The sequence below is a fragment of the Crocodylus siamensis genome, chromosome 6 (assembly GCF_052110815.1).
Source record: "Crocodylus siamensis isolate JL-2025a chromosome 6, ASM5211081v1, whole genome shotgun sequence".
NCBI lineage: Eukaryota > Metazoa > Chordata > Crocodylia > Crocodylidae > Crocodylus > Crocodylus siamensis.
The window spans coordinates 45,214,207-45,241,075 of record NC_143400.1 but is presented as its reverse complement, the minus strand read 5'-3'; the positions used below and the strand labels follow the sequence as shown (position 1 = coordinate 45,241,075).

Sequence of the window (26,869 nt, the reverse complement as noted above, 5' to 3'; positions counted from 1 at the left end):
TGCATCATTAAAATCTGAGGAGGTTCACAATGTATATAGGCCGTGATTGACTTCATAACTTGCTTTATCAGGCTTTTTGTGAAGAAGCAATGATTGACCGGACAGGCATTGTCTTAACACACCAAGTTTAGTAGTTTTATAGCTCATCAGGTCAAAAGAGACCACTGGATCTTAGGGTCTGACCAGAAACATGTAGTAATGTCTCTAGTGATTGCATCCCGCCAAGTATATTAGTCTTGATTTCGAGACTTCAAACAAGACTGAATTCACAAGGTCCTTGTTTAACTCACACCTTAGCAATCAAACCATTTTTTTAACTACCACAGTATTTTTTTTGTGTCTTTATGAGAATGTTTCTAGTATTACTACCTTATCTTTTTTGTGTCTGTGTTCCACATTTTTATGGCTCATCACCACGTTCATGGTGTTGTTATTTCTAGCTGTGGTAATTATTGTTGCAGGATTCATATGCCATAATTGACAGCCTCAATCCATTGCTCTATTAACTGTGAGAGATCATATAAGTCACCGAATTTACTATGTAAGAAGAGAAAGATCTAAGTTTTGAGTTTTTCCTATTGATTAACCATATTGTAGTTGTAAGGAGTATTAGTGGAGGCCAGTGCAAAATCGTGACCTTGCTAAAGCTTTCGGGTTACTTCCTATTGCACTTTAGTGCACTGAAGTTGAATTTCCATGCAAATGGAACTGTATGTTTTGTTAATAAAGCAAAATTTGGATTCCATGTAGATAGGCTCTTCTTGTGTTTCTGTAATGCACATACTTGGTAGGCATCCCTTCATCTGCAGCCTTCCAGAGGTGGAGGACAGAATCACCCAGGTGCATATGTAGGGGCAAGTAAGTCAGCAAATTCGAATCAGGAGCTAGGTATTGTGTTTAGGTCATATTGTATTGTCAGTGAGATCTAGATTTTTCACTGGCTTTCATGTCATTCTGTATCATCATATGTACCTGTATCTCTATCTTACCATTTGTATCTGCAGAGAGTTTCTGCATAGAATTGAACAACCTATTTCTTCTCAAGCATTGGCACAAGTATATGGCTTTTGTTGTATTTATGCCAAGTGGCTGTATTGCTACAGAATGTTGACCTCATGTTGTAGCTGTTTCTGCAAGTTGTTACAGGATTTTGACTTTTGATATCCAAAAGGGGAAGAAAAAAAAAAAAACAGAAAGAGAAAAGGAAACCATATGGGTGTTTTTACAGTCTGCTTCTGATATCTGATGCTAGAAAAAAAAAGGCAAAAGAATGCATGCACTTTCAGATAATAAAAAGGAACCAGGCATGGGAAACAAGCCAGGTAGAAATAAAGGTGTGTGAATTTTCGTATTTTACTTGTTCTATTGATTCACCTTGTTGCTGCCCCCAGACTGGGTTGATAATGTCTTTTTATTTTATAACACATTAATTGATTGTGGTCTTTATATTTCCAATCATTAAACATGGTAAAATTGATCTCTTGAAGCTATTTTCAAGACACAAACAGTTAACATGATCACGAGGGGTTAATATGTGCTTTTTTTCCTATTAAGCCTGTGGTTTTCAAATCCACTGAGGAAATTACTTCAGGCTATTTGCAAAACAAGTAATAAAACAGGCAGTAACATTATTTGTATTTTGCAGAGCTGGCCAGATATAACATGTAACACTCAGAAGTAATTCCTGCCTGTGGTACAGGCAAGAAATTAATCCCAGTGTCTTGTATGCAGTTCCTATCAGTTAACCATAATGTCATCTTTTACAGGGTCCTGTGAATGTAATTTGGTACTTATAGTACATATCACAAAAATTGCTTGGTGCCTAAACTTACGCTTCTGAACATGCTCAGGTTCACTCCAGGCTTCTACTTACTAAGCTACAGGGTGATTCAGAGTGGAGCTGAGAAGATAATTCATCTTCACTTCTGTCCCTAGAGAGGCCCAATCTGATGGTGACTGGTTCAGGACAAGGCACAACACCTATAGGCTGCCATCTCTTCATACATGCATTTTGAAGTCATGTCCTCCTTTTGCCTGGTGGCTAGGGCTCTGCCCCTGAAGGTGGATTTCTGTCTCCTGAGACTGTGAAGCACTGTAAAACCCCAAGGAGTGTACTACCCTATAGGATCCTTACATAAGGAAGAGGATTTTGAAATAGAGCCTAGAAACTATGTAGAAAAGAAGTCTCATAAAGTCCTTCCGTTCCCTGAATCTCACTAAAATTAACTGTGAGCAAACCTAATAGATCCAGTTACATATAGGATGTTTTACAAGATCAGTAGCCAGGAGCATTGATGATAATGATGATGAAGCAAGTGTTGCCTCACTCATGTTGGAAGCATGAGGGCCAGAAAGCCAGCAACAGGTAGAATGGTGAATGTCAATAAGATGGTGGGCTCCGAAAGGAGGGCTGTAAGGGCATTCACAGATGATGTGGTTGGCTGTCTTGAAGACTGGCCTGGCACAAGGGCTATGGTAATTACATGGGCAGAGGCTTGTTAGGCCTGTGCAATGCCAGTGGTCTATAATTTGATTACACCTGAAAGGGTTAATCCCTCAGAGTATTGGCCTGTGTCCTAGCCCCAAGCTGTGGCCCACTACTATTAATGAAGGCAAACCAAAGTAAGGGTTAATAAGCAAATCTATATGATAAATCAAAGGTATCAACAAGCATAATAACCTGAACTAATCAACAACCATTCAACATAACACTATATACAAAGATGTACAGGGAGCAAAACTGGCCTGTCGCCAGCGGTGGCAGCCGGGAGCGCTGACACACACAGATCCCTGTCCGACAGAGGATTTTTATCTTTTCCTCCACCAGTGAAGTACTCGGAGACCTCTGAGAGGAAGGTGAAACTTTACCTGTCTTATGTGGGGGAACAAAGGTCAATATTTCTGTCAGAATTCAGGTGTATCCTGGTGGACATGTCCTTGTCCTGCACACACCACTCGGCACCCGCACTCCCAGTCTCCCCCCTGCCTCTCACACAGTGCACCACTCACTTCTACCACACTGCAGGAGATTGTTGTGGCACCATGTGGTAGACAAAGAGGCTCATTACATGTCTCTGAGTGCCTTTGTGTTTGCACATTGTGAATCCATGGATGTGATGCTTTAATTAACGGCAAGCCAAACTAAACTATGTCCTGGAAGACTTCTAAAGCATCCAGAAACCCTGCTCATACAAACAGTCACTCCATTGCAACACAAGAAAGGGCAGAAAATGTGGCATGTACAAGCACCCCAAGAGTCTAGGGCTGGGATTCTCAACCAGTTGACACAGTACCCTGGAATACCTCAAGATCCTTTTGGGGGGTGCCATGCGATGTAAGCCCTAGTGGGTGTGAAAACATGAGTCACAAAATAAACCAAGAATTTTCAAATAGGACTCCATAGTGTTAAAACAATTCTACCCTGTTGTGGTATTTCTGAGTTCTTTGCAATGGAAGAATTGCTCTATTATTTTTCTGTAGTCAAAAATCAACAGCGAAGTAAGAGCTGACATTTTCAAAGGGGATTCTGGAGTTTAAGCATGTAGAACCACTGCTTTAGGGCATGAGAGACCTGGGCTCTAGAGCCTCCTCCCCTCGAGAGATTTTGAACCTATATTTCAGCAGAAGTTCCCCGAGGACCAGCCGCAAGTTAGGCATTGTCCTGTCTCCCTCTAGCTGTCCTCTTGAAATGAATCCACTGCACCTTGCATTCATTGTGTACAATGGATGGAGAGTAGGAACACAGGCTACAACCATGGCACACCTCCAAACCAGGGAAGTAGCCACAAGACTGAACGATATCCCTGTTCACTTGTTCTCTTCCTTCTGGAATCTTGTTGTTGTCCAATGGGACCTGTTTCACAAGGAAGGTTGTAGACAGGTCTTTCCACAAAGGCTTACAACAACAGGCAAATAACCCACAAGCTCTGAAAGCAGCAGACTTTCCAATCAGCACCACAGTCTTTTAAAATACTACCCAACCCCACCCACTTCACTTCCCTGCCTCTTACCTAGGAGAGCAATCCTCTGCCCATTGTAACTGTGCTTCCTAACCCCCATTCATCTCAAGGCTTACAAAACTTACTCCTACTTACCTCTAAAATATATAAATCTCCCCTCTCCCCCAACATAAAAATCATTACATTAAAAAAAAAATGGCAGGGAAATAACAGAGACCCCTCCATTCTTTCCTCTATCCCCACCAAAGAGGTATGCCACATGGTGCTTTTGAGCATCACCATTCATCCATGTCAAAAGGCATCACCTGTGATCTCTGTGTTCAGGCTCCTTTCTGACCCTCTAGTAAGCACAGTTTCCCTTTCTATGAAATGTCTCTCTCTCTCCCTTCCTCCTCTGCAGAGCTTCTTCTGGGACTGACTGACAGCAAATATCTCCTGTTTTGCAGAGGCTGTAAAATTATCTTACTCTTTTCTTTCTTTTTCAAGATGGATTTCATTCCTTTATAAGTTGGCTTTCTACTGTTATAGCAGGGGAAACTGATTATCTCAGGTGTCTTTTCTTCTAGGAAAGACCCATATAGATGTGATAGTCTTTACTCATGAATCTATTCATAGAGAGACATCCAGGAATTACTCCAACACTTACTCAGCACAAAGAGAATGAGAGAAGAATAGTTATGCATTTTAAATATGCATTTTCATCATCTCCAACAGCAGTCTTAAGTTGGACATAGACTTCATTAATAATCAAAAATAAGTAATGAATTTAATTGTAAGGCAAGCCTCTTCACAATTCAGCAGCTGTTCTACAGTCTACAGAAAAAAGATCCTCATCCATCTTGTAGGTTAAATATCTATACAGTAGGCAAAGCATGTTTATTGAGTACAGACCTAATTACAGAAAAAAAATATGAAGAAGCCATAGTGAAATACTGAACATGAGAACAATTAATTTTCTGAGTAAAGCTCTTCGTTTTTTCTTTAAAGCACTACTCCACTCTTTAGAAAGGGAAGTAGAACTAAAGCAGGTAAATGAGCCATGAAAATGGCATTGGGGGAAAGGGGCACTTACACATTTTTTAAACCCCACTCCACCTTGGGAAGGCAGGAAACTCTGTAATGGAGAGGGCACTTCCACCTTTAGTGCTGGAGCCTAGTGCTAAGAGTGGGAGACACAGATCAGGGCCCCCACACAGGGCTGGCTGAACTTGTGTCCCAGCAAAATGATCCTATTACCAAGCCATGGGTTAGGCATTATAAGCACACTCTCTAGCCCTCCATTTGAGGCTAATCCTTTGGCTATTATGGAGGAATAACAAAATGGAGTACAATTTCATAAAATACATCTTGACCTGGGGACTCTTAGGGCCCTGTGTCCCAGCCCCAGTGGTGCTCCTGTATTTAGCAGTCATTCAGCAATGTATATAGATGGTAGTAGGATAGCTTCCACTCCTTTGGTGACTCACCCTTGTGGGCCTGCTGTGGTACACTTTACTTCTAAAAAGACATACAATGACTAACATGAAAACACATCAGAAGCCAGATCCTGTTTCATCTGGGAGAGTCAATGCTGTCTCCAAAGCTAATGTGTAAGTCTAGGAGTGCTGTTTGAACACATTGAGTCAAGTTCCCTGCTTCAGCATTCAGGGTTTAAATAGACTGGAAGAAAGTGTTATCATGAGCCCCTTTTGGAAAACAGAGGAGCTAGGGTTTGGAACAAGAAGGACTTTACTTATGGACACTCACCATTGTCTCTGGAAGAGCGGGAAAGTGACACCAGATTCCTATAATCTCTATCCAGGGTTTCTTGTTCTGATCACTTTCCTTCCCAAAGCACCCAGCCTTTGGGAACCCTTTGAACACAGGACACTTCTAGCCCCTCCTATGAAAGCATGGCCAGTTTTTGATTCTGCATGAATAATTGTCTTTTCCTTGTCAGGAATCTCCATCATATTTTTTGTAGTCATGTTGTTTCATTTCCATTTCAGAAGAAAAATATTTAAAAAATGCAATAATGCCTTAACTTTGAAAAAGAACTCTTTCAAGCATGACCAGTTTTCTTCTAAAAGAAGTGTAACAGGTGATTAAAACAACCAACAAAATATGTCAGGACAGAAAAGTGAATAATAAAACACATGACTTAACTAGCTTGAAGGAAATGAGGCATATACTTGTCATGAAATAAAAGATGCATAAATGCATAAATGCAGAGAAGTATAAAGTATAAATGAATTTGAGCACCCGACTCCCAAGAAAAGCAAATGAAATCTCTGGGCTAAAACTAAAGCATGCTCATGATGATGATGATAGCAAGCAGAGTAGGCAGGATTTAATACTAAAGGACCATTAAAAAATGACATTGTCTTTGTGAACCAAAGAGCTTTGTACACCTGAAAGGAAATGCTCAAAATGTACATTAATACTGTGGATTTTGTTGTAGAGCAGGAGACCTCAACCCTGAGAAGTGTAGCGGCCATTTCCCATACTCACATATACGGTCCCCAAGGCTTTGGTCTTTCTGTAGGGCTATTGAAATTAAGATGTGTCCTGACAGAACTGTATACCATCAGTTTGATGACAATTTGACATCAAGCTCCTTATGGCGGGCACTTTTCTTACACAGAGTGAGAGAGAGTAAAAGCACGACTAGATTATAGAAGAAGTGAGGGGGAAAGACTGAAAAAGAGTAAGAGAGAGGGCTTTCCTTGTACTGGGTTCCACTTGTCACTGTCCAAGGCATTGTAAATTCTTAAAAAACAGGATGGTGCAGCTGGCAGTGTTCCTCAAGGCCTCTTTAACTTGTTTGTTCCTCAGGCTGTAGATGAAAGGATTCAGGAGAGGGGACACCAAATTGTTGAGAAGAGCCACAGACTTGCTAAGATCCACCCCACTGCTGCCAGCAGGCTTAATGTATATGAAGATGCAGCTGCCATAGGTGATGGAAGCCACAGCAAAATGGGAGACACAGGTGGAGAAGGCTTTTTGCCTCCCTGATGCAGAGGGGATGTGCAGCACAGTAGAAAGGATGTTGATGTAGGAGATGATGGTGATGGCAAAAGTGCTCAGTATGCTGCCGGTAGCTAACAGGAAAATCATGAGTCTCAGATTGTGGGTGTCTGTACAGGAAACTTTCAGCACAGCCACAATATCACAGAAGAAATGATCAATTGAGTTTGAGGTGCAAAAGGGCAACTGGACTAGCAGAACAAGTGGAGTAATCACATACAGAAAGCTGGTCACCCAGCAGCCCAGCACCAGCTGGCCACAGAACTGGCTGTTCATGATGGAAGCATAGTGCAGAGGTTTGCAGATAGCCACGTACCTATCAAAGGACATGGCTGCCAGCAGGAAAAACTCAGCTGTGCCCACAATGACATGGAAAAAGCACTCAGTAAAGCAGCCGGCCATAGAGATGGTCTTGGTGCCCAATGCCAGGTTAAACAAAGCCTTTGGGATGGCAGCAGAAGTGAAGCCCACTTCCACAAGAGCAAAGTTTCTGAGGAGAAAATACATGGGGGTCTGAAGGTGCTGGTCCAGCAGGGTGATGGTGATGATGATAATATTTGCCATAAGGGTCAAGAGATAGATGAGGAGTAGCACGAAGAAGAAAAGAATCTGCAGCCAGCGAATATCTGAGAGACCCAGGAGGACAAATTCTGTCACTATCGTTTTGTTCTCCATTGTGATGGCTTAGTTCAAGCTCATCAAAATTCAAAATAAAGAAATAGAAAAATAGTAGCAGTCTTTGAGAGTATATTACTTATGGTCTACTACCAATAGGTATATAATTCCTATGTAACTCTTCTTTTAAGTTTTTGTAATGATGGAGATAGAAATTAATATGTTCATTGTCTTTTGCCTTTGAAATCCCTGCCTCACAAAGGAACTGGATGTGGAGGTTCTCATGCCCACAGCAAAAGGGCCCATCTATTTCCATCACCTGTTTATAATTTTCTATTTATTTGGAGCACCCTCTCTCTCTCTCTTTCTACTAGTTCAATTCTTCCTTTTGTGTTCATAGATTAATTACACTATAATTCCACTGGGACACTATGAATAACGCTGTGCTTGTTAATCATGACATGAGTTTCAGAAACTGTGCAACTTTCCCCCCCTTTTGTAAAATGCAGCAAATATTTAGAGTTGAAGGAAAACATTCCCACTTGACTTTCATTTTTATTGTCTCTAGAAAATACAATAGTTGTTCTTGGTGTCATGGATGCTAATTGTTTTGTGGGGTGGCAACCTCCTTGAACAATAGAATATGGTACCATTTTGCTGTCATGCAAGTACTATAAAATCAGACATGAAGACAGCATAAACATGACTCTTATGTTTATTGTTGTTTCCAACTGTGTAGGAAGAACCATTTATAAAGGCTTACATCCCACTCAGTCCACTACACGTCTATGGCTTTACACTCCACTCATCCCCAATAATTTAACTGTAGCCTGGGGACATGACCTCCTTCAAGCTGGGGAAGTACAAAACTCTCCTATTCTTTCATTAATCAGCCTAGCCGGCCTCTGGTAAGGCCAGGTGTCCCACCCTGCAATCACAGAGCTCTCTCATTATGATAAAAGCAACTCTTCTGTGACTCTGTGGACAGATCCTGTTGCACCCATAGATGCCCACACTCCCTCCCTTCTCTCTGCAAGCAGCCTTAGCACAACCTTACTTTAATCCATCATGTTGCACCTAGATTGATTCTGACAGCTATGAAGTGACAATATCTCCTGCATCACTGTATCCTTGTGACAGGCAACAACATTGGGATCACTGTAAGGGAAAGCTGGTGTCCCCCCTCTTTTTGGAAGGGTGAAGACCTTTCCTATATTTTCTCAGTAGCCTCTGTGACTAAGGCACTTGCTCTAGAAGTGGGGCGCTTGGCTCCTAGGCATAACAAATGCTGAGGAGCTTGAGGACTGCTATTTCCCACCTCAGAGGCATAAACCGGAAGTTTTCCACGCTGGCTGTTGATGGTGCTGGGACCAGTGCTGGCAGCCAGGCTGAAGCGGCTGCCACTCTCGTGCCTCCTCCAGGTTGGTGCCTGAGACAGTGCCCTACTAGTCTACCCGCAATTCGACTTCTGTCCTGCGTGCCCACACAGTCCTTTTAAATTCCTGCCATGGGATTGATGGGGCTGGAAAACTCTATTATGCTTTCAGGTTAAATTGGGCCACTGTGCAACCAAAACAAATGACTCACGGGCCCAACACAAGAGGAAATCCACTGAGCTAGGGATTTCTGTCCCCTGTTTCCAAAGAGTTTATACATTTTGTATTCAGTACACATGAAGTAAAGCCTTGGGGCAGCAAGATGCAGAACCCAGAGCTTTCTCATGCCAGGAGTCGTGCCCACCCTACCAGGATCAGCATCCGGTTATTTGTTTGCTGTTCTCCCAGAATTATTCCATCCACAGTGTGAAAAGCCTTGCAATGTCCATAAGTGAGAATAGAAGCAAGAACAGAGTGAGTGAACAGCTTGTATGGCCATGTTCAGTGGTTGAACCTGGATTACAACCTGGTTCCCAGGAACCCAATAGGACATGACAGTCAAAAGATTGCTTAGCCTCCAAGACTGAGAGCCCCTCCCCAGGACTTTTCATTAGAGTGGTGCAAAATTTTGCTGGCTGTTGTGATTTGACGCTGTTTCAACTTGTTTTGAGCTTGAAAGAGCGAAATTGAAACAAAGCAAAGAGCTTCGAAACAGCCTTGAAATGAAATGAGGTCAGTTGAAACATTTTTAAACTTTAGAAATGTTTCGAGTTTCAAAACTGAAGCTGGACTTGCCCGCAGGGAAACAGAAAGTAAGGAGAGGGAGGGGGAACAGGGAGGAAAGACTGCTCCAATATTGACTCTGACTGTTTGGCTGCCTGAGATACTGGGGGTGCTACTGTGCTGCTTACTAAATTATTTGCTGTTGTCATTTAAAGTGGTGAACTGGACTGTGCTGTTTACTAAGTTATTGCCTGTTGTCATTTAAAATGGTGGACCGGACTGTGAGTGTAGGGGAGGAGGAGACCTCATTGGGGCACACTACTGTGCCATGTACAGGCCCAAGCGCCAGTGAGGGCACACCTTAATACACACACACACACACACACACACACACACACAGTCATACGTCATGAGTTTTGCTTGTCATCAGCTTGAGGTTCAGCTTCCCAGAAACCATTCCATCTATCTCCTTGAAACCTGGCAGTCTTCATGGCCTCAGCAGGGGCCACCATGCCTGCAGTTTTCACCCTGCCCTGTGCCTTCACACTTACAAGTTACATGAGTTTTGCTTTCAAGATTTTGAGGTGCAGTTTCCCAGAAAGCCCTACACCTATCTCCTTGAAACTTGGCAGGCTTCATGCTCTTAGAAGGGGCTACCATCTTTGCAAAGTTATAGGCAATTTTGTGCTTCCCCATTATAGTCTATGGGCGAAACATCAAAACAGGGTCGAAACAGCAAAACAGTTTTGACAAAATGAAACAGAACAGCAGTTTCAAAATGAAATGAAATGAAACTTGAAAAGAAACATTGTCCCATTAAAACGGTGAAATGGAAGTTGAAACAAAATGATGCTGTTTCACACAGCCCTACTTTTCAGTATGGGCTAGAAGAATAGCACAAGATGCTGGGACATTTTTGGAAGTGAATCTCCCTCTTCTTGAACCCCAGTCTCCATGCTGCTAGACTGCAGGAATTACTTGAAATGGCTTGTGTAGAATGACCTCAGGTACAATTGCCCTAGTTGCAGTTCCCTCTCTGATTGAGTATGGAAGCCCACATCAGACATACAAACAGTCTTTTCCTTTAGAAAGGCTTTTGATACTGTCTCGCACAACATTCTTGCAAGCAAGCTAAGGAACTACAGGTTGGATGTATGAACTGTAAAGTGGATAGTAAACCAGCTGCATGTCAGGCTCAGAGGGTAATAATCGATGGTTGAAGTTCTAGTTGGCAGCCAGTATCAAGTGGAATGCATCAGGGGCTGTTTCAGGGAGAGTTTTGTTCAATTTCTTCATCAACAACCTGGGCGAGGGGATGGAGTGCACCCTCTGCAAGTTTGCAGAAGACTCCAAGCTGCGGGGGGGAGTAGTAGATGAACTGGAGGGTAGGGCTAGGAATTTGAGAGACCTCAACAAATTAGAGAATTGGACTAAAAGAAATCTCATGAGGTTCAATAAGGACAAGCACAAAGTCCTGCACTTAGGACAGAAGAGTCTCATGCACTGGTACAGGCTGGGGACTGCTGGCTCATATTCAGCTTCCTGTCTACAGTAACTCCCATGTCCTTTTCTGCAGAGCTGCTGCTTAGCCAGTCAGTGTGCCCTTGCAGTGAAGAAGGATAATGGCATACTGGGCTGCATTAGCAGATTCACTGCCAGCAGATTCAGGGAAGTGATCCTTTGCCTCTATTCAGGACTGGCGAGGCCACATCTGGAGGACTGTGTCTAGTTTTGGGGCCGCACCACAGAAAGAATGTGGACCAATTGGAGAAAGCCCAGTGGAGAGCAACAGAAATGGCGAGAGGGATGTGGCACATTGCTTCTGAGGAGAGGCTGAGGGAACTGGGCTTATTTAGTCATGAGAAGAATAGACTGAAAGGAGATTTAATAGCAGCCTTCAACTAACTTAAGGGTAGTTCTAAAGAGCATGGAGTTAGATGGTTCTCCAGGGTGGCAAATGACAGAACAAGGAGCAATGGTCTCAAGTTGCAGCAAGGGAAGTTTAAGTTAGATATTAAGGAAAAAAAAACATTTTCAAAAGGAGGGTAGTAAAGCACTGAAACAAGTTAACCAGAGAGGTTGTGGAATCTCCATCCTTGGAGGTTTTTAAGGCCTGGCTAGACAAAGTCTTGGCTGGGATGATTTAGTTAGGGATGCTTCTGCTTTGAGTAGGGGGTTGGATTAGATGACCTCCAACCCTAACTTTCTGTGATGTTCTGACTCTATGATACTATAGACTCTGCCCTTTTCCAAAGTCCCATTAAGGCACATTGTAGTGAGAAAGACCATGCTCTCACCTCCTACTGCTGAGTTTCTTCCTTTTCCAAATAACATTAAGCCCTTGACAGCTAGTGTTATTAACTGCTGGTCATTTAGTATCCCTCTAGAACTGGGTGAGGAAAATTCAAGTTGACCTTACATTCCATACTGTACGTCTCATAAAGGTTTCTTCCTCAATTAGCAGAGAACATGCCTCTGGAGCAAGTAGCTAAGGCAGATGTTCACCAATATTTTGAATGAAAGAACCACATTTATCCCTTATACTTATCTCAATGGCTTCCATGGCCCATTATTCTGAAAGTTTGACTGCAAACACTCTGAAGGTGTGTTATCATCTGCAGACCAGTTACCAGGGTCAGATGAACCTCATGCATGATCACACATGAGAAACAATGACCAAGAAAGGATTAAAAATTCAGTGGAGATACCATGGAATGAGTTGCAGATAAGCTCTTCTGAGAATTTTGTAAAGAGCATGCATTTCTTTATTCTGTATATATTTCTTGTCCTCCAAAGTATTGCTACTTCCCTTGGTTGAAGGGATAGGGAAGGGAGGAATTGTTTTGGGTTTGTTTCGGTTTTTTTTTTTAATTTTTTTTCTTTGGAGTTCTTTCCTTAAAACTAAGTGAAAACGTGTACAAAATTAAAACAAAAACAATAAAAATCCCTCTTGTTTTGATACTTAAAGTGGTCTGTCTATGTATAGTCCTTCTGGTTACAAGGAACACACTGTTTTAATCCAATATAATTTTGTATTGCAACATAACTGGAGTCTTCACGTTCCTAAACTAATAGAAGCTTCTTATGCAAGAGGTAAGCATTTCTCATTCTTTAGCAGATCTGATGAAGAATGTCTGTAATTCCAATTTGTCCACTATCACAACTACATAGTTGGTCCAAGAAAAATATCACACTAAAGAATTCTTGCTTCTCACATTATTCTGGACTCTCACAGCTACAGCATCACTCCTACATTACCATGACAAGTTATATATATTTACAAGAGACAGAAAATTTGGCAAAAATATATAACTAGCAACTTTTATGCTGGATTTAAGTAACACGGATATCAAGTTCAATGTGTAATCAGATTAGTTCTGTTGACACAATTTGTGATACTAATTATAAAGGACCACTGAAATAGTATACCTGCTAAGCATGTTTAGTGGCTGCAGATGCCCATAAACAAGAAAAGTCATCCCAAGCAATGCACGTAGGTGTGTAAATGTGATTCAGTGTGCAGATAATATGGAATAGTGTCATGCTTAGATATTTGGCTGGAAATCAGTTTATGGATAATGGCAGTAACTCATTACCCAGAATTAATGTGCTACCAACCCAAAATAGAGAGGCTGCAGTTAGTGATGGAAAATAGGAATCTCCACATTTAGCTTAGCACTGAAATTTCTCAAATCTTGTTATTGGTTGTCTTTGATTCTTTGCATTCCTTTTTCCTACTGTTCTTAACAGCTGAAATGGAAGCACAGAATAAAACATCTATATACATAGAGGCACATATATAGGTATTTTGTAGGGGTGTGTGAAATGGGCCCCATTCAATTCGGATTTGCCAGGGAGCGCGCAGGAGGCTCCCACTGCCCCCTCACCAGCTCAGCAATTGACTGTGGAGAGACCCTGGGTGCCCCCCCCAACAAGACCGAGGAGGCACCAGTTACTAAATTGGGCCAAATCTCTGCTGAATTTAATCAAGGACTGAAGCTTCACAGAGCCTAATATTTTGCTTATCTTTTAGTACATCCAAAGTCATGAGCACATCGTTTTTAGAAAGGTTTCAATGGACTAATCACTAGTAAATTTCTGAAGTGGAGCTTACCTTTAATGTGATGCCTGCTACAAGCACAATGAATATTCCTTCAAATTAGTGTAATTTTTTTAAGGTAAACTTTATGTATCCATAAATATCTAAGCAGATATGAATTTGGTGAACAACATACAAATATATATATATATATATATATATATATATATATATATATATATAGATACACACACACACATAGAACTGGTAATAAGAGCAATGTGAACCAGAAAAAAATTACACAGATGGGCTTTAGACAGCCAGACAGCTATAACATATAGAGTGTTATATTCCTATAGCTCTATTCTTATAGCTTTTCATTCAAGCTGGTAAAGAAATTTGCTTTCATGTGCCAAATCCACACGTTCTTGTATCAGGACAGTATAATATGAAAAATCATATGCCTAACACCAATGCCAGTGTTTTTTCACATTAGCAACTGTTGAGTCTTGTGGAAAGATTTTTTTCCCCCTTCTCCTATTTTCAGTCATGTCTACAAGGAAAACTTTCTGAACAGGTCAGAGGTGATTGGCAAAGCTCTGAAAGCCAAATATGAATATACCTTTTGAGGAACGTGAACGGGAACCAAATAAAGGATGTTGAAAGCTTGACCCTATTACAGTCTGTGGTGAAATTCTCAGTGGTCCCAGATTCCTTTTGGGAAGGCATGGTTTAATCATACATGAATAATTGGGTATGTGAAAGGGATAACTGAGCACACGTTTATAACTTGTATTACAGAGATGGTGACACTAAAAGTTCTACTGTTGCCTTCTGACTTTGTAAAATTAAAAATATAGGTCTGTTGAAATTTTATCCTGTGCATCACTGCTCCACATTCAAGCAGCGTACAAGTGGGAGGAATCCAATGATTATGTATGTCCAGAGTATTCATGCCTTGGTTTTTACAATAGCCTTAGACCATTTAGAAAATGCCTTACCCTTGAGGGCCTCTCTGACTTGCTTATTCCTGAGAGCATAGATGTAGGGGTTGAACAGCTGGGTCACCACTGAATAGAGGAAAGAAATATATTTGTCAAAATCTCTCCCACCGCGCTGAGAGGGCCGGACATATCTGATGATGGAGCTGCTGTAAAATATGACAGCTACTATGAGGTGAGCAGAGCAGGTGGAGAAAGCTTTCTTCTGGCTCGATGAAGAAGGAAAGTGCATGATGGTGGCAATGATGCAGCCGTAGGAAACAACAGACACTGATAAAGTTCCAAGTACAATAATTATAGCTGCCAAAAATATCATGAGTTCAATGAGGTGTGTGTCTGTGCAGGAGAGCTGGAGCAATGGGGCTATGTCACAGTAGAAGTGGTTTATGAGGTTGGGCCCACAGAATGGCAACAAGACAATCATGACTGTGGGAGGAATGAGAATGAGGAATCCCACCACCCAACAGCACAGCACCAGCTGAACACAGCACCTGCTGGTCATGATGGTGGCATAATGCAGTGGATGGCAGATGGCTACGTAACGGTCGAGAGACATCAGAGCCAGATTGAAATATATGGAAGACCCTAAATAGAAGAACAACAATAATTGCATGAAGCATCCATGGAGGGAAATAGCTTTTCTCGACATTAGGAGGCTGTAAAGGGTCCTGGGCATGAAGGTAGAGGTGAAGCAGACCTCCAGAAGAGAGAAATTCCGGAGGAAGAAGTACATCGGGGTTTGAAGCTGACAGTCAACCAGAGTGATCGCGATGACAGTCAGGTTTCCAAACAAGATGAAGAGGAAGACAATGAGGAGAACTACAAAAAGAAGAATCTCTAAATGGCAGTCCCTGGTCAGACCCAAGAGGATGAACTCCACTACTGTGGTATGGTTCATTGCTTCTGGCTCACCTTCAGACAAAAAACACAACTGTAGTTTGACAGAATAGCTACATTGTGAAAACAAGATATAAACAGATAGTGTTTGAATACTAAGTGTTATAATAGTTAGACTCAACATCCTGGATGAAGTTTTGTATATGCAACTCCTATGGGTATGGTAAAAACATAGCACCCGAGCCATAGGCATGGATGAGGGCAGATAGATAATTGATATATCATCGGAGGGAGTTGCATTTTGTGCACATGAAGGAAGGAAAGTCCAAAGGAAGAAATATGCCCTGAAACTTTTATGCTTCAGTTTTCCTAGTTCTACAACTGAAGGGGGGCATTTCAAATTGTAAACCAGCATATAGTGTTGGACATAACCTTTTTCTTCTAGGCTCCATCTGTTTTATTACATTTCACCCTACTCTTAGGCAATTTATCTAAGAGCCCTGAATAAGTACATTGTCTGAATCATCATCCTAGTTCTTAATGTCAGTTGAGACAACTTCACAAATGCTTCCATTCTGTTTAAAAGTGAATGTACCAGCTAATCAAAAAGCATGAGGGTGATAACAGTAAACTTCAGTGTGAAATGGGTGTTGAACAAACATATTTGGAAACCTTCATTTTCTTTCCTTGCAGAACAAGATGGATTTAGATCATGCAAAGGGAATAATACACCAGACAGACAGAGTGAGAGAAAGGAAACAGAAAGAGGGAGCAATTTGTGCTTTCACAAATTTTATCGTCATCTTTTATGAGCCCCAGAACAGAACTGGGGAAGTTTGGAGTGCAGCTCCCAGTTTGTTTCCACACCTATTTTTGCTCTCTTCTTCTGCACCCTATCTCAAAACCAGTCACAATGTAACTGTTGACTGTATCATTAGGCTGTAACAATGAATGTTTTATTACCCTGAAATGCTTACACATTGAGACGATTTTTTTTCCTGCACACATTTTGCTTTATTTTCTGTTCTTCAGTGCACAAGACTTCTTGTGGACTCAATTGATGCATATTTTGTTCAGGTAGGCTTTAAATATTCAGAATTATGAGCTCATATATTTTTCTCACCTAAAATAAAGCACCTCAAAGTCAGTAGTGATGTTACGATGATTTTCAGCTCTAGTTTCAAATCACTGCTGGTAATAACCAAATATATAAGGTGGTACTTACAGATGTGGAGATGTGGCCAGTGGGGGATGCAAACATTTGTCAGGACAACCATCTGTGTTTTGCATCAGAAACAAGGATCTGTTTCTACTTGGGTCCTACACTCAGATCTGGTCTCCTGCATTTCTGTGGATATTTCCAAGCTCCAATGTTGTCTTTGACTTTGACTCCATACCACAAGCAAGTCCATTCAGCCTAACAGCAACCCATATTGGGAAAGAGCTACCATTAGGTTAGGTTTTCTGTCATTGTTGTGGGACTACTATTGTTTTAAAAGTGGAGACAGATGACATGGTTTCTACTCCAAAATTCCAGAAAAGAGCTTCCCCCTCTGTTTTATCCATTCATTATTGCAGTCCAGCAGCATGTATCCTTCTAAGCTGAAAGCAAATCTCATCAATCTCTCAGTATCTACAGACCTATGATATTTTTCAATCTCAAATTTATTCTGAAATCTCGGCACTAATATGCAATGGAATTGGTTATTCTCCCTGACATCTGCCTCTCATCACTTTTTCACTCTTCTTTTCTGCTTCCTCTCCATTTTAATCAACAAAATATATTTGCCTGTAGTTTATTACCAAGAATCAGAACTTGTTGAATCACAGGTGATGTTGGTGTATTATTCTCAGCCTCAGAACACCGACTAGACTACTTTAATCTAATCCCCAATTTTTTGTTATATTGTGCGGTTTGTAGGTCAGCAGCATTTTAGTCTCCCATCACAGAACTCAAGTTCTGTGCCTATGCCTTAGTCAGACCCTAGTAGGATGAAAACTGTAGAAACACAGGTAAAACTAGACAGAATGTAGACCTTCTTCCACAGCAGCTACAGGACTCATAGTTTTTCATTTAGATGTGTGGACTGATGCCTCAATACAGAACGCAGAAAAATTATGTGGTTCCTCTCAGCAAACAACTCCTCCTTGCTTAGGGTCCTGTTTGTAAGACTTGTGATATACAAGTGCTTCCTCCACATTGTCTCTGTCCCTGGAGAAAAACCAGGCAACACAGTTTTCAGAAGACTTTCTAAACAACAACAACAACAAAAAGATGACACTTTTGACTTTTCCCCCACAGGAAGACAGGACTAATTTTTTGCCACAAGTTCAAAAATCTCGTGCCAAAACTTTCCTCCTCAAGCAAAGCCAATTGGATAGTTCACTGGAATGCAACCCAGGTGACCTGAGATTTATTCCTGTCTCTCTCCTTGGACTGCTTGTTGCCCTAAGCCAGATGAGCTATGTAAAAACTACAACTTCGTTATGATTGCCACCATTTTTGGAGGAAAGGTGCATCAGTAGGATTTGAGCATAGGGCATGGGGGTGCAGCCTCTGAATCAGCACTGCCTTATATACCACTGAATTATGGAAAATGGCACTGGGAGAGGAAGAGGTCATGGAAAATTCTGCATGTGTCATGTTCACCTGCCCCTTGAGCATCCCCACTCAGTCACTGTGTGAGATGACACTAAGCTAGATGACCAACCAGTAGTCTGGTCCAGTAAATAACAGTTCTTATGTTCCACTCTTAAAATCTGAAGCTAGGCAGACTTTTGGAAAAAAAGGTATCGTGACCATTTTTGAGTGTTAAATGATAAAAAGGATGATAAAATGTATTTGATTTTATTTTTTATCATAACTTCTGTGGTTTCTCTTAGAGCTTATACATCCTTCCATCTATTCTGTTTAAAAACCCAAACTGGAAACAGACTTCAAACTTTTATTTGTCCTTTTTTGCCTTCTGGTAATTAAAACATCAGGACCCCATACTTGGCCTAAGGGTCTCAACAGGACATTTCTAAAAGTATCTATAGTAAATTTCTAATAAGGTAGAGCTCAGCATAATTACAAAGCATTCTGAAAGTGTAGTTCATGCAGATACAGCTTAGCTTTAGCCCAAGGAAAGCCCTAGAACTGTAGGAATACTTAAGCATGCAGAATTTTGATGAACGTATGACTATAAACTACTGTATATACATAGATAACAGTGGCATTAAGAGGCAGGAAATAAGAAAGTGATAAAGAACCGGAAAAAACCCCCCTAAAAGGAAGGGATAGAAACTCAAAGTTTCCCCCTCCACTGAGAGCGAACTAAACACCCTGTTGCCAAGTCAGGTTCAGTCGCTGCCTCCCTGGAGATGACCCAGTTATACTCAAGTTCCCCTTGAAGGACACTTGCCAGACTGTAGTGTTTGGATCTTGGCTTATAAGCTTCGAACCCTCCATACCCCGAATATTGTCTCAGCACTGTCTCCAGTTCTGAGCTCCTAGGAACACTCCTGGAAGGCCAGGTTCGTTTTCCCCATGGATTCCAATGTAGCCTAAGCCCACCCTTTCCCAGGCTCCTTGTTTGGGGGCTTTCTGTATTACACTTTTTCTTTTTGAGGTTGCATGGGGGAGGATCTCTGTGTGTACCTCCAAGACACATACTCAGCCACAAAACTGCATTTTGGGACCCTTATGCATTGCACAGGATTCTGTTTCATCCTGTGATAAAGGAGAGCTACTCTGTGCACCTCCCAGTGGGAAGTCAAATGGGGGAAGACAAGAAGAATCCATTCATGTTGTAGCTCAGGATTCTCGAGCAGGGATTCTTGGCCAGTTGACACAGCACTTTGAGTGTCCTGAGATCTTTATGGGGGTGCCACACAGTGTTAGTGCTGGTGGATGCACAAACCTGAGTCACAGGATCAACCTAGAGATTTCAAATAGAAATCCATAGTGTTAAAGCAAATCTGCCCTGCTCTGGTCTTTCAGAGTTCTTTGCAATGGAAGAATTGTTTTATTATTTTTCTGTAGTCAAAATCCAAGATAAAAGTAAGAGCTGACATTCTCCAAGGGGAGCCTGGGGTCTAAAAGAGTGGGCAAACCAGTGCTTTAGGGAATGGGAGACCTGAGTTCTAGGGCTCCCTCCTCCTGAGAGGTTTTGTTTGATCCTACATTTCAGCAAAATCACCCTGAGGACCAATCTGTAGGTCAGGGATTATCCAGGCCCCTCTCTAGCTCTCTTCTTCAAATGGATCCACTGCACCTTGCATTCATTGCATAAAACTGAAGGAGAGTAGGAATACAGGCGACAACCCCGGCACCCCTCCAAACCAGGAAAGTTGTCATGTCACTGAACCATATCCCTGCTCACCTTTTCTCTTCCTTCTGGACTCTTCTGGTTGTCCAGTGGGGCCTGCTTCACAAGGAGGGTTGAAGAAGGAACTAGATAAAGCCTAACCAATGGTTGGCCTGGTGGCTGTAGCATGGTGTGAGAAATAGGAGCTGTTGGTTCACAACTTCTCTATGTGGGACAAGGAGAGACTACCTCTCTATGTGGGGCAAGAGACATGAAGTGAGTAGGGTTGGGTAGCATTTTAAAGGATTGTGGTGCTGAGAAAGTCTGCTGCTTTCATATCATGTGGGCTGTTTGTCTGTTATTGTAAGCTGCTACAAGCCTTTCTGGAAAGGGAAGGAAATATATTAATATCATCATCATATTCATTGTATTAATCCTTTTTTTTTTACTTTATCACCCAAAGAGCACATATGCATCTTTGTAATTACAGATCTTGGCACCTAGGCACAGTTTTCCTTTCAGTTATTTCTGTGAATATCCAATACGGTTGGGAAGGTACATGGTGGAACAGGATCACCCAGGACTGCACCTAAGGTTGGATAATCCTAAAACAAGGTATCTGGATCCTAAATTCAGAGCCAACACAAATCACCCAGGCCTTTGGGAACCTTCTGAACACAGGACACTTCTAGTCTCTTCTATGGAAGGACGTTCAGTCCTTGATTTTGCATGGGTAATTGTTTTCTCATTCTCACGAATCTTCCTCACATTTCTTTGTGGTCATGTTATTTCATTTCCATTTCAGAAGAGAACTATTTTAAAAAAGTGTAATAATGCCTTCACTTTGAAAAAAGAACTCTTTCAAACACGACCTTTTTTCTTTTAAAAGAATTGTAACTGGTGATTAAAACAACCAACAAAAATGTTAGTACAAAAAAGTGAATGATAAAACACATGACTTCTGTGGCTTGGAGGAAATAAGGCATATTCTTTTCATGGAACAAATGATGTGTAAATGCAGAGAAGGCCTACACAAGGTGCTGGGACATTCTTTGGGGGTAATTCTCCCTCTTCTCTCTAAGCCCACTCTCCATGCTGCTAGACTGGAGGAATGACTTGAAGTGGCTTGTGTCAAATGTCCTCAGGCACAATTGCCCCAGTTGCAGTTCTCTCTCTGGGCTGTGGAAGGCCAGAGTAGTCATACACATAGTCCTTGACTTTAGAAAGGCTTTTGATATGGTCTTCCACAACATTCTCGAAAGCAAGCTAAGGAACTACAGGTTGGATGTATGGACTGTAAAGTGGATAGCAAACTGGCTGGTTTGTCAGGATCAGGGGATAATAATTGATGGTTCAATGTCTAGTTGGCAGCTGATATCAAGTGGAGTGCTGCAGGGGTCATTCCAGGGGCACTTTTGTTCAATTTCATCATCAATTACCTGGGCGAGGGAATGGAGTGCACCCTCAGCAAGTTTGCAGATGGTACCAGGCAGGGGCAGTAGTAGATAAACTGGAAGGTAGGACTAGGAATTTGAGATACCTCAACAAATTGGAGAATTGGGCTGAAAGAAATCTCATGAGGTTCAATAAGGACAAGCACAAAGTCCTGCACTTAGGACAGAACAATCCCATGCACTGGTACAGGCTGGGGGCTGACTGGCTAAGCAGCAGCCCTGCACAAAAGGATGTGGGGCTTACTGTGGATAGGAAGCTGAAGATGAGCCTACAGTGTACCCTTGTAGTGAAGAAAGCTAACAGCAACCTGGGCTGCATTAGTAGGATCTCTGCTAGCAGATGAAGGGTGTTAAACCCCGACTCCATGCAGAGCCCAATGACTACGGAGATGATGATCCAATTGCTCAGGATCCAGTTGCATAGGGAGCAAACAGGGAACAAACACCAGCACACACTGCTCAACAACAACTTTATTCAGAATGGAGACAGCTTTGGGCAAAGGTCCAACAAACCGGGGACCTGCATCATGCTCATTAACATTTACTCCACCTTTGCCCCTTCTTTGTTCCACCCATATCTCCTCTTACCTCAAGCTCTGCCTCTGTTTACTGTTTACTTCATTAGTGTGGAATTGCCTATGCATTTCATTCATTTACATGTCTTTTTGCTATGAGCACATGCTCAAGACTTTGATCTTCGCTTCCTCTGGTCACTTGGTGTTTTTTGCTGGCCCCTTCTTCATCTCCAAGCTCTTCTGCTTTATCTCCTGATGATAACTGGTGAGCTGCATCCTGTCTCTTTTCACAATGAATCATATGTCCTACACACTACCTTATTGCTAGGAAAATGCTTGCCTAAGTGTCTTGCAATGTTACTTAGAATATATCATTCTGCTTTGTGGTTAGCAGCTTTGCTGGCCACAGGCTAAAGCCTTGTATTCAGCTGCAAATCTAATGCTCCCCAAGATCCAAATACAGTCACCCTAACAGAGGGAAGTGATTCTTCCCCTCTATTCAGCACTGGTGAGACCACATGTGGAGTACTGTGTTCAGTTTTGGGCCCCCTGCTACAGAAAAGATGAGGACAAGAGAAGAGCCATGCACATGATCAGAGGTCAGGAAAACAGACCTTACGACAACAGGCTGAGAGCCATGGGGCTCTTTAGCTTGGAAAAGAGCAGGGTCAGAGGTGATCTGATGGCCACCTATAAGTTTATCAGGGGTGACCACCAGGATCTGGGGGAACATTTGTTCACCAGAGCGCCCCAAGGGATGACAAGGTCAAACGGTCATAAATTACTGCAAGACTGTTTTAGGCTGGACATAAGGAAGAATTTCTTTACTGTCCGAGCCCCCAAGGTCTGGAACAGCCTGCCATTGGAGGTGGTTCAAGCGACTACACTGAACACCTTCAAGAGTAAATTGGATGCTTATCTTGCTGGGATCCTATGACCCCAGCTGACTTCCTGCCCTTTGGGCAGGGGGCTGGACTCAATGATCTTCCAAGGTCCCTTCCAGCCCTAATGTCTATGAAATCTATGACAAATTGGAGAGAGTCCAGCAGAGAGCAACAAAACTGGTGAGGGGGCTGGAGGACATGACTTCTGAGGAGAGACTGAGGGAACTGGGTTTGTTTAGTCTGGAGAAGAGGAGACTAAGTGGGCAGTAATAGCAGCCTTCAACTACCTGAAGGGTCGTTCTAAAAAGCATGGACTTAGATGCCTCTGCATGGTGGCTAATGACAAAACAAGGAGCAATGGTCTCAAGTTGAAGCAAGGGAAGTTGAGGTTAGATATTAGGAAAAGAATTTTCACAAAGAAGGTAGTAAAGCACTGGAACAGGTTACCCAGAGTGGTTGAGGAATCTCCATCCTTGGAGATTAACTAAGAGTTAGGTAAATCGGTTTATGGATCATGGCTTTTAAGACCTGGCTAGACAAAGCCTTGGCTGGGACGATCTAGTTGTGGATGCTTCTTTGAGCAGGAGGTTGGACTAGATGATATTCTGTGGTCCCTTCCAACCCTATCATTCTATGATGCTCTGATGCTGTGATACTTATAGACTCTGCCATCTTCCAAAGTCTCATTAAAGCACATTGTAGTAAGAGGGACCATTCTCTCACTCCCTGGGACAGCTGTTCCTACTGCTCAGTTTCTTCCTTTTCCAAATAACCTTAAGTCCTTTATAATGAATGTTATTAACTACTGGCCTCTTAGTATCCCTCTAGAACTGGGTGAGGAAAATTCAAGTTGGCCTTACATTCCATACCCTACATTTCATAAAGGTTTCTGCCTCAATTGGCAGAGAGCATGCCTCTGGAGCAAGTAGCTCAGGCAGATGCTCATCAACATTTTGAATGAAAGGATCACTTTAATCCCTCATAAATATCTCAAGGGCTTCCATGGCCCACTCCTCTGAAAGTTTGACTGCAAACACTCTAAAGGTGTGCTATCATGTGCAGACCATTTTCCAGAGGCAGATGAACTTCAGGCATGGTTCATGGATTCCACACAGGAAACAATGAGCAAGAAAGGATTAAAATTCTACTGGAGATACCATGGAATGAATTGCAGATAAGCTCCTCTAAGAATTCTGTAAAGACCCAGTGTTTCTTTTCTTCCTATTTATTTTTTATCCACCTAAAAAATGCTACTGTCCTTTGTTGAGGGTGTAGGGCATGGAGGAACTGTTTTGTTGTCTTTGTTTTATTTTGTTTGATTTTTTGTGTCAATTAACTTTCTATAAAACTAAGTGAAAACTTGTACAAAATTAAAACAAAACAATAAAAATTCCTCTTGTTTTGATACTTAAAGTGGTCTCTCTATGAACAGTCCTTCTAGAGACAAGGGACACACTGTTTTAACACAATACAGTTTGATACAGGCATTTTGTATTGCAACAAAATTAGAGTCTTCATGTTCCTACACTAATAAAAGTTACTTATGCATTCTTCATTAAATCTGATGGTGACAGTGATGTTTCCCAGTAAGATAAAGACAATGAGGAGAGCTACATAAAAGGACAAAATAGTGGTCACTAGGGTTGTGTGAAGGTTCAGTCCCTGATTTGATTCGGCAGAGATTTGGCTTAATTTGGTGGCCCCAGATGCTTTAGCTGGGGTGCCAGGCACTCCTGGGGTTGAAGCAGTGGTGATCCTGCCACTCAGAGCCTAGCCAGCAGCTGAAGCATTACTCCGCCCAGCCAGGCTACGGTTTTGAGTGGTGCATCCTGACCCCACATGCACTACTCTGCTTTTTTTTGCATAGTTTTTTTTGAGACCTTGATATCCAGGGGTCAAAAAAAAGTCCCCACACTGCTCCTTGCAGTGTGGAGAACAGCTGAAGGTACAGTACGTGACATCATAGAGTGTCTGCGGCCCCACATACTGCATGGCCATGCTTGTCTGGATGCAGTCAGAGAATCTGAAAACTTTCGGGATTTGGAAAGCAGAGTTAGCTAAATCAGTTTATGGATCATGGCAATAACTCATCACCCAGTCTTAAAGGAACGTGCTATAAACCCGAAGTGAAGTGGCTGCAGCTAGTGATGGAAAATAGGAATCTCCACATTTAGCTTAGCACTCTGAAACCTTTTTATTGGTTGTCTTGAATTCTTTGTATGCTTTTTCCCACGGTTCTTAACATCTGAAATGGAAACACAGAGTAAAATATCCATATAGATAGATATTAAATTTCCAAAGTAGAGCTTTCCTTTTATGTGATGCCTACTAAAAAGTCAATGAAAAGTCCTTCATCTCTATGTTTTAACATAGATTCTATTTACGCATAAGTAATTAAACTGACATGAATTTGGTGAACAGCATAAAAATAAATATATAGGCATTGACTTGGTAATAAGAAAAAGGTGAAGCTGAAAGAAATTACACAAATGAGTTTCAGAGACACACACAGACAAAACCCATTTAGTTTCAGTGGGACTTGGACACTCTATTCTTGTATCTTCCAATTGAAGCTGGTAAAGAAAACCCAACAAGGTTTTGTCCACAACAAATTGATCTTATGCAGTCTGACCTTCTTCATTGATAAGGTGACAGGCTTTGTGAATGCAGAGAGAATAGTGGTTGTTGCTTTCTCATGACAAATTCACAAGCTTTTGTGTGTCCAGACAGAATTATAGAAACCATGTGTCTGATATCAATGCCAGTGTGTTCTCAGACGAGCAACTGTTGAATCTCATGAAAAAAAATGTTTCCTTCTCCTCCTTTCAGTCAATTACACTGGGGAAACTTTCTGAACAGGTCAACGGTGATTGGCAAAGCTCTGAAAGCCAGTTATGAATGCAATTTTAAAGAAAGGGAATAGGAACTGAAATAAAGAGTGTTGAAATCTTGACCCTATTACAGTTGGTGGTGCATTTCTCAGTGACCTCAGGTTCCTCTTCGGAAGATACGCTTTAATCATACATGGTTAACTTGGTAGGTTATTCTGAGCACACTTCTATAACTTGTATTACAGAGATGGTGACAATAAAAGTTCTGCTACTTTTTGACTTTGTAAAATTAATAATTTAGGTCTATTGAAATTTTATCCTGTGCATCACTGCCTCACATTCAAGCAGCGTACAAGTGGGAGGAATCCAATGATTATGTATGTCCAGAGTATTCATGCCTTGGTTTTTACAATAGCATTAGACCATTTAGAAAATGCCTTACCCTTGAGGGCCTCTCTGACTTGCTTATTCCTGAGAGCATAGATGTAGGGGTTGAACAGCTGGGTCACCACTGAATAGAGGAAAGAAATATATTTGTCAAAATCTCTCCCACTGCGCTGAGAGGGCCGGACATATCTGATGATGGAGCTGCTGTAAAATATGACAACCACTATGAGGTGAGCAGAGCAGGTGGAGAAAGCTTTCTTCTGGCTCGATGAAGAAGGGATGCGCATGATGGTGGCAATGATGCAACCATAGGAAACAACAGACACTGATAAAGTTCCAAGTACAATAATTATAGCTGCAAAAAATACCATGAGTTCAATGAGGTGTGTGTCTGTGCAGGAGAGCTGGAGCAATGGGGCTATGTCACAGTAGAAGTGGTTTATGAGGTTGGGCCCACAGAATGGCAACAAGACAATCATGACTGTGGGAGGAAAGAGGATGAGAAACCCCACTGCCCAACAGCACAGCACTAGCTGAACACAGCGCCTGCTGTTCATGATGGTGGCGTAATGCAATGGGTGGCAGATGGCCATGTAACGGTCAAGAGACATGAGAGCCAAATGGAAATATGTAGAGGAGCCAAAGCAGTAGAGCAACAATAATTGCATGAAACAGCTGGGGAGGGAAATAGCTTTTCTTGACATCAGGAGGCTGTAGAGAGTCCTGGGCATGAAGGTAGAGGTGAAGCAGATCTCCAGAAGAGAGAAATTCCGGAGGAAGAAGTACATCGGGGTTTGAAGCTGACAGTCAACCAGAGTGATTGTGATGATAGTGAGGTTTCCAAACAAGATGAAGAGGAAGACAATGAGGAGAACTACAAAAAGGAGAATCTCTAAATGGCGGTCGCTGGTCAGACCCAAGAGGATGAACTCCACTACTGTGGTATGGTTCAT

The 26,869-nt window shown here is 41.9% G+C and overlaps 3 protein-coding genes across 3 annotated transcripts; all 3 read right to left on the bottom strand.

Moving 5' to 3' along the window:
• Positions 1-6,683: 6,683 nt before the first annotated feature.
• LOC149862543 (olfactory receptor 6C74-like) lies at positions 6,684-7,640 on the bottom strand. Its single transcript, XM_090053985.1, has one exon. The coding sequence runs from the start codon at positions 7,638-7,640 to the stop codon at positions 6,684-6,686; it is 957 nt and encodes a 318-aa protein (XP_089910111.1).
• A 7,029-nt stretch (positions 7,641-14,669) lies between these two features.
• Positions 14,670-15,617, bottom strand: LOC149862542 (olfactory receptor 6E1-like). Its single transcript, XM_090053984.1, has one exon. It carries the CDS (start codon positions 15,615-15,617, stop codon positions 14,670-14,672), a length of 948 nt encoding a protein of 315 aa, XP_089910110.1.
• Positions 15,618-25,921: 10,304 nt separating this feature from the next.
• Positions 25,922-26,869, bottom strand: LOC149862541 (olfactory receptor 6C74-like). Its single transcript, XM_090053983.1, has one exon. The coding sequence runs from the start codon at positions 26,867-26,869 to the stop codon at positions 25,922-25,924; it is 948 nt and encodes a 315-aa protein (XP_089910109.1).

Coding starts and splice junctions, on each gene's coding strand:
- LOC149862543 (XM_090053985.1), bottom strand. CDS start 7,640: ATGGAGAACAAAACGATAGTGACAGAATTTGTCCTCCTGGGTCTCTCA.
- LOC149862542 (XM_090053984.1), bottom strand. CDS start 15,617: ATGAACCATACCACAGTAGTGGAGTTCATCCTCTTGGGTCTGACCAGG.
- LOC149862541 (XM_090053983.1), bottom strand. CDS start 26,869: ATGAACCATACCACAGTAGTGGAGTTCATCCTCTTGGGTCTGACCAGC.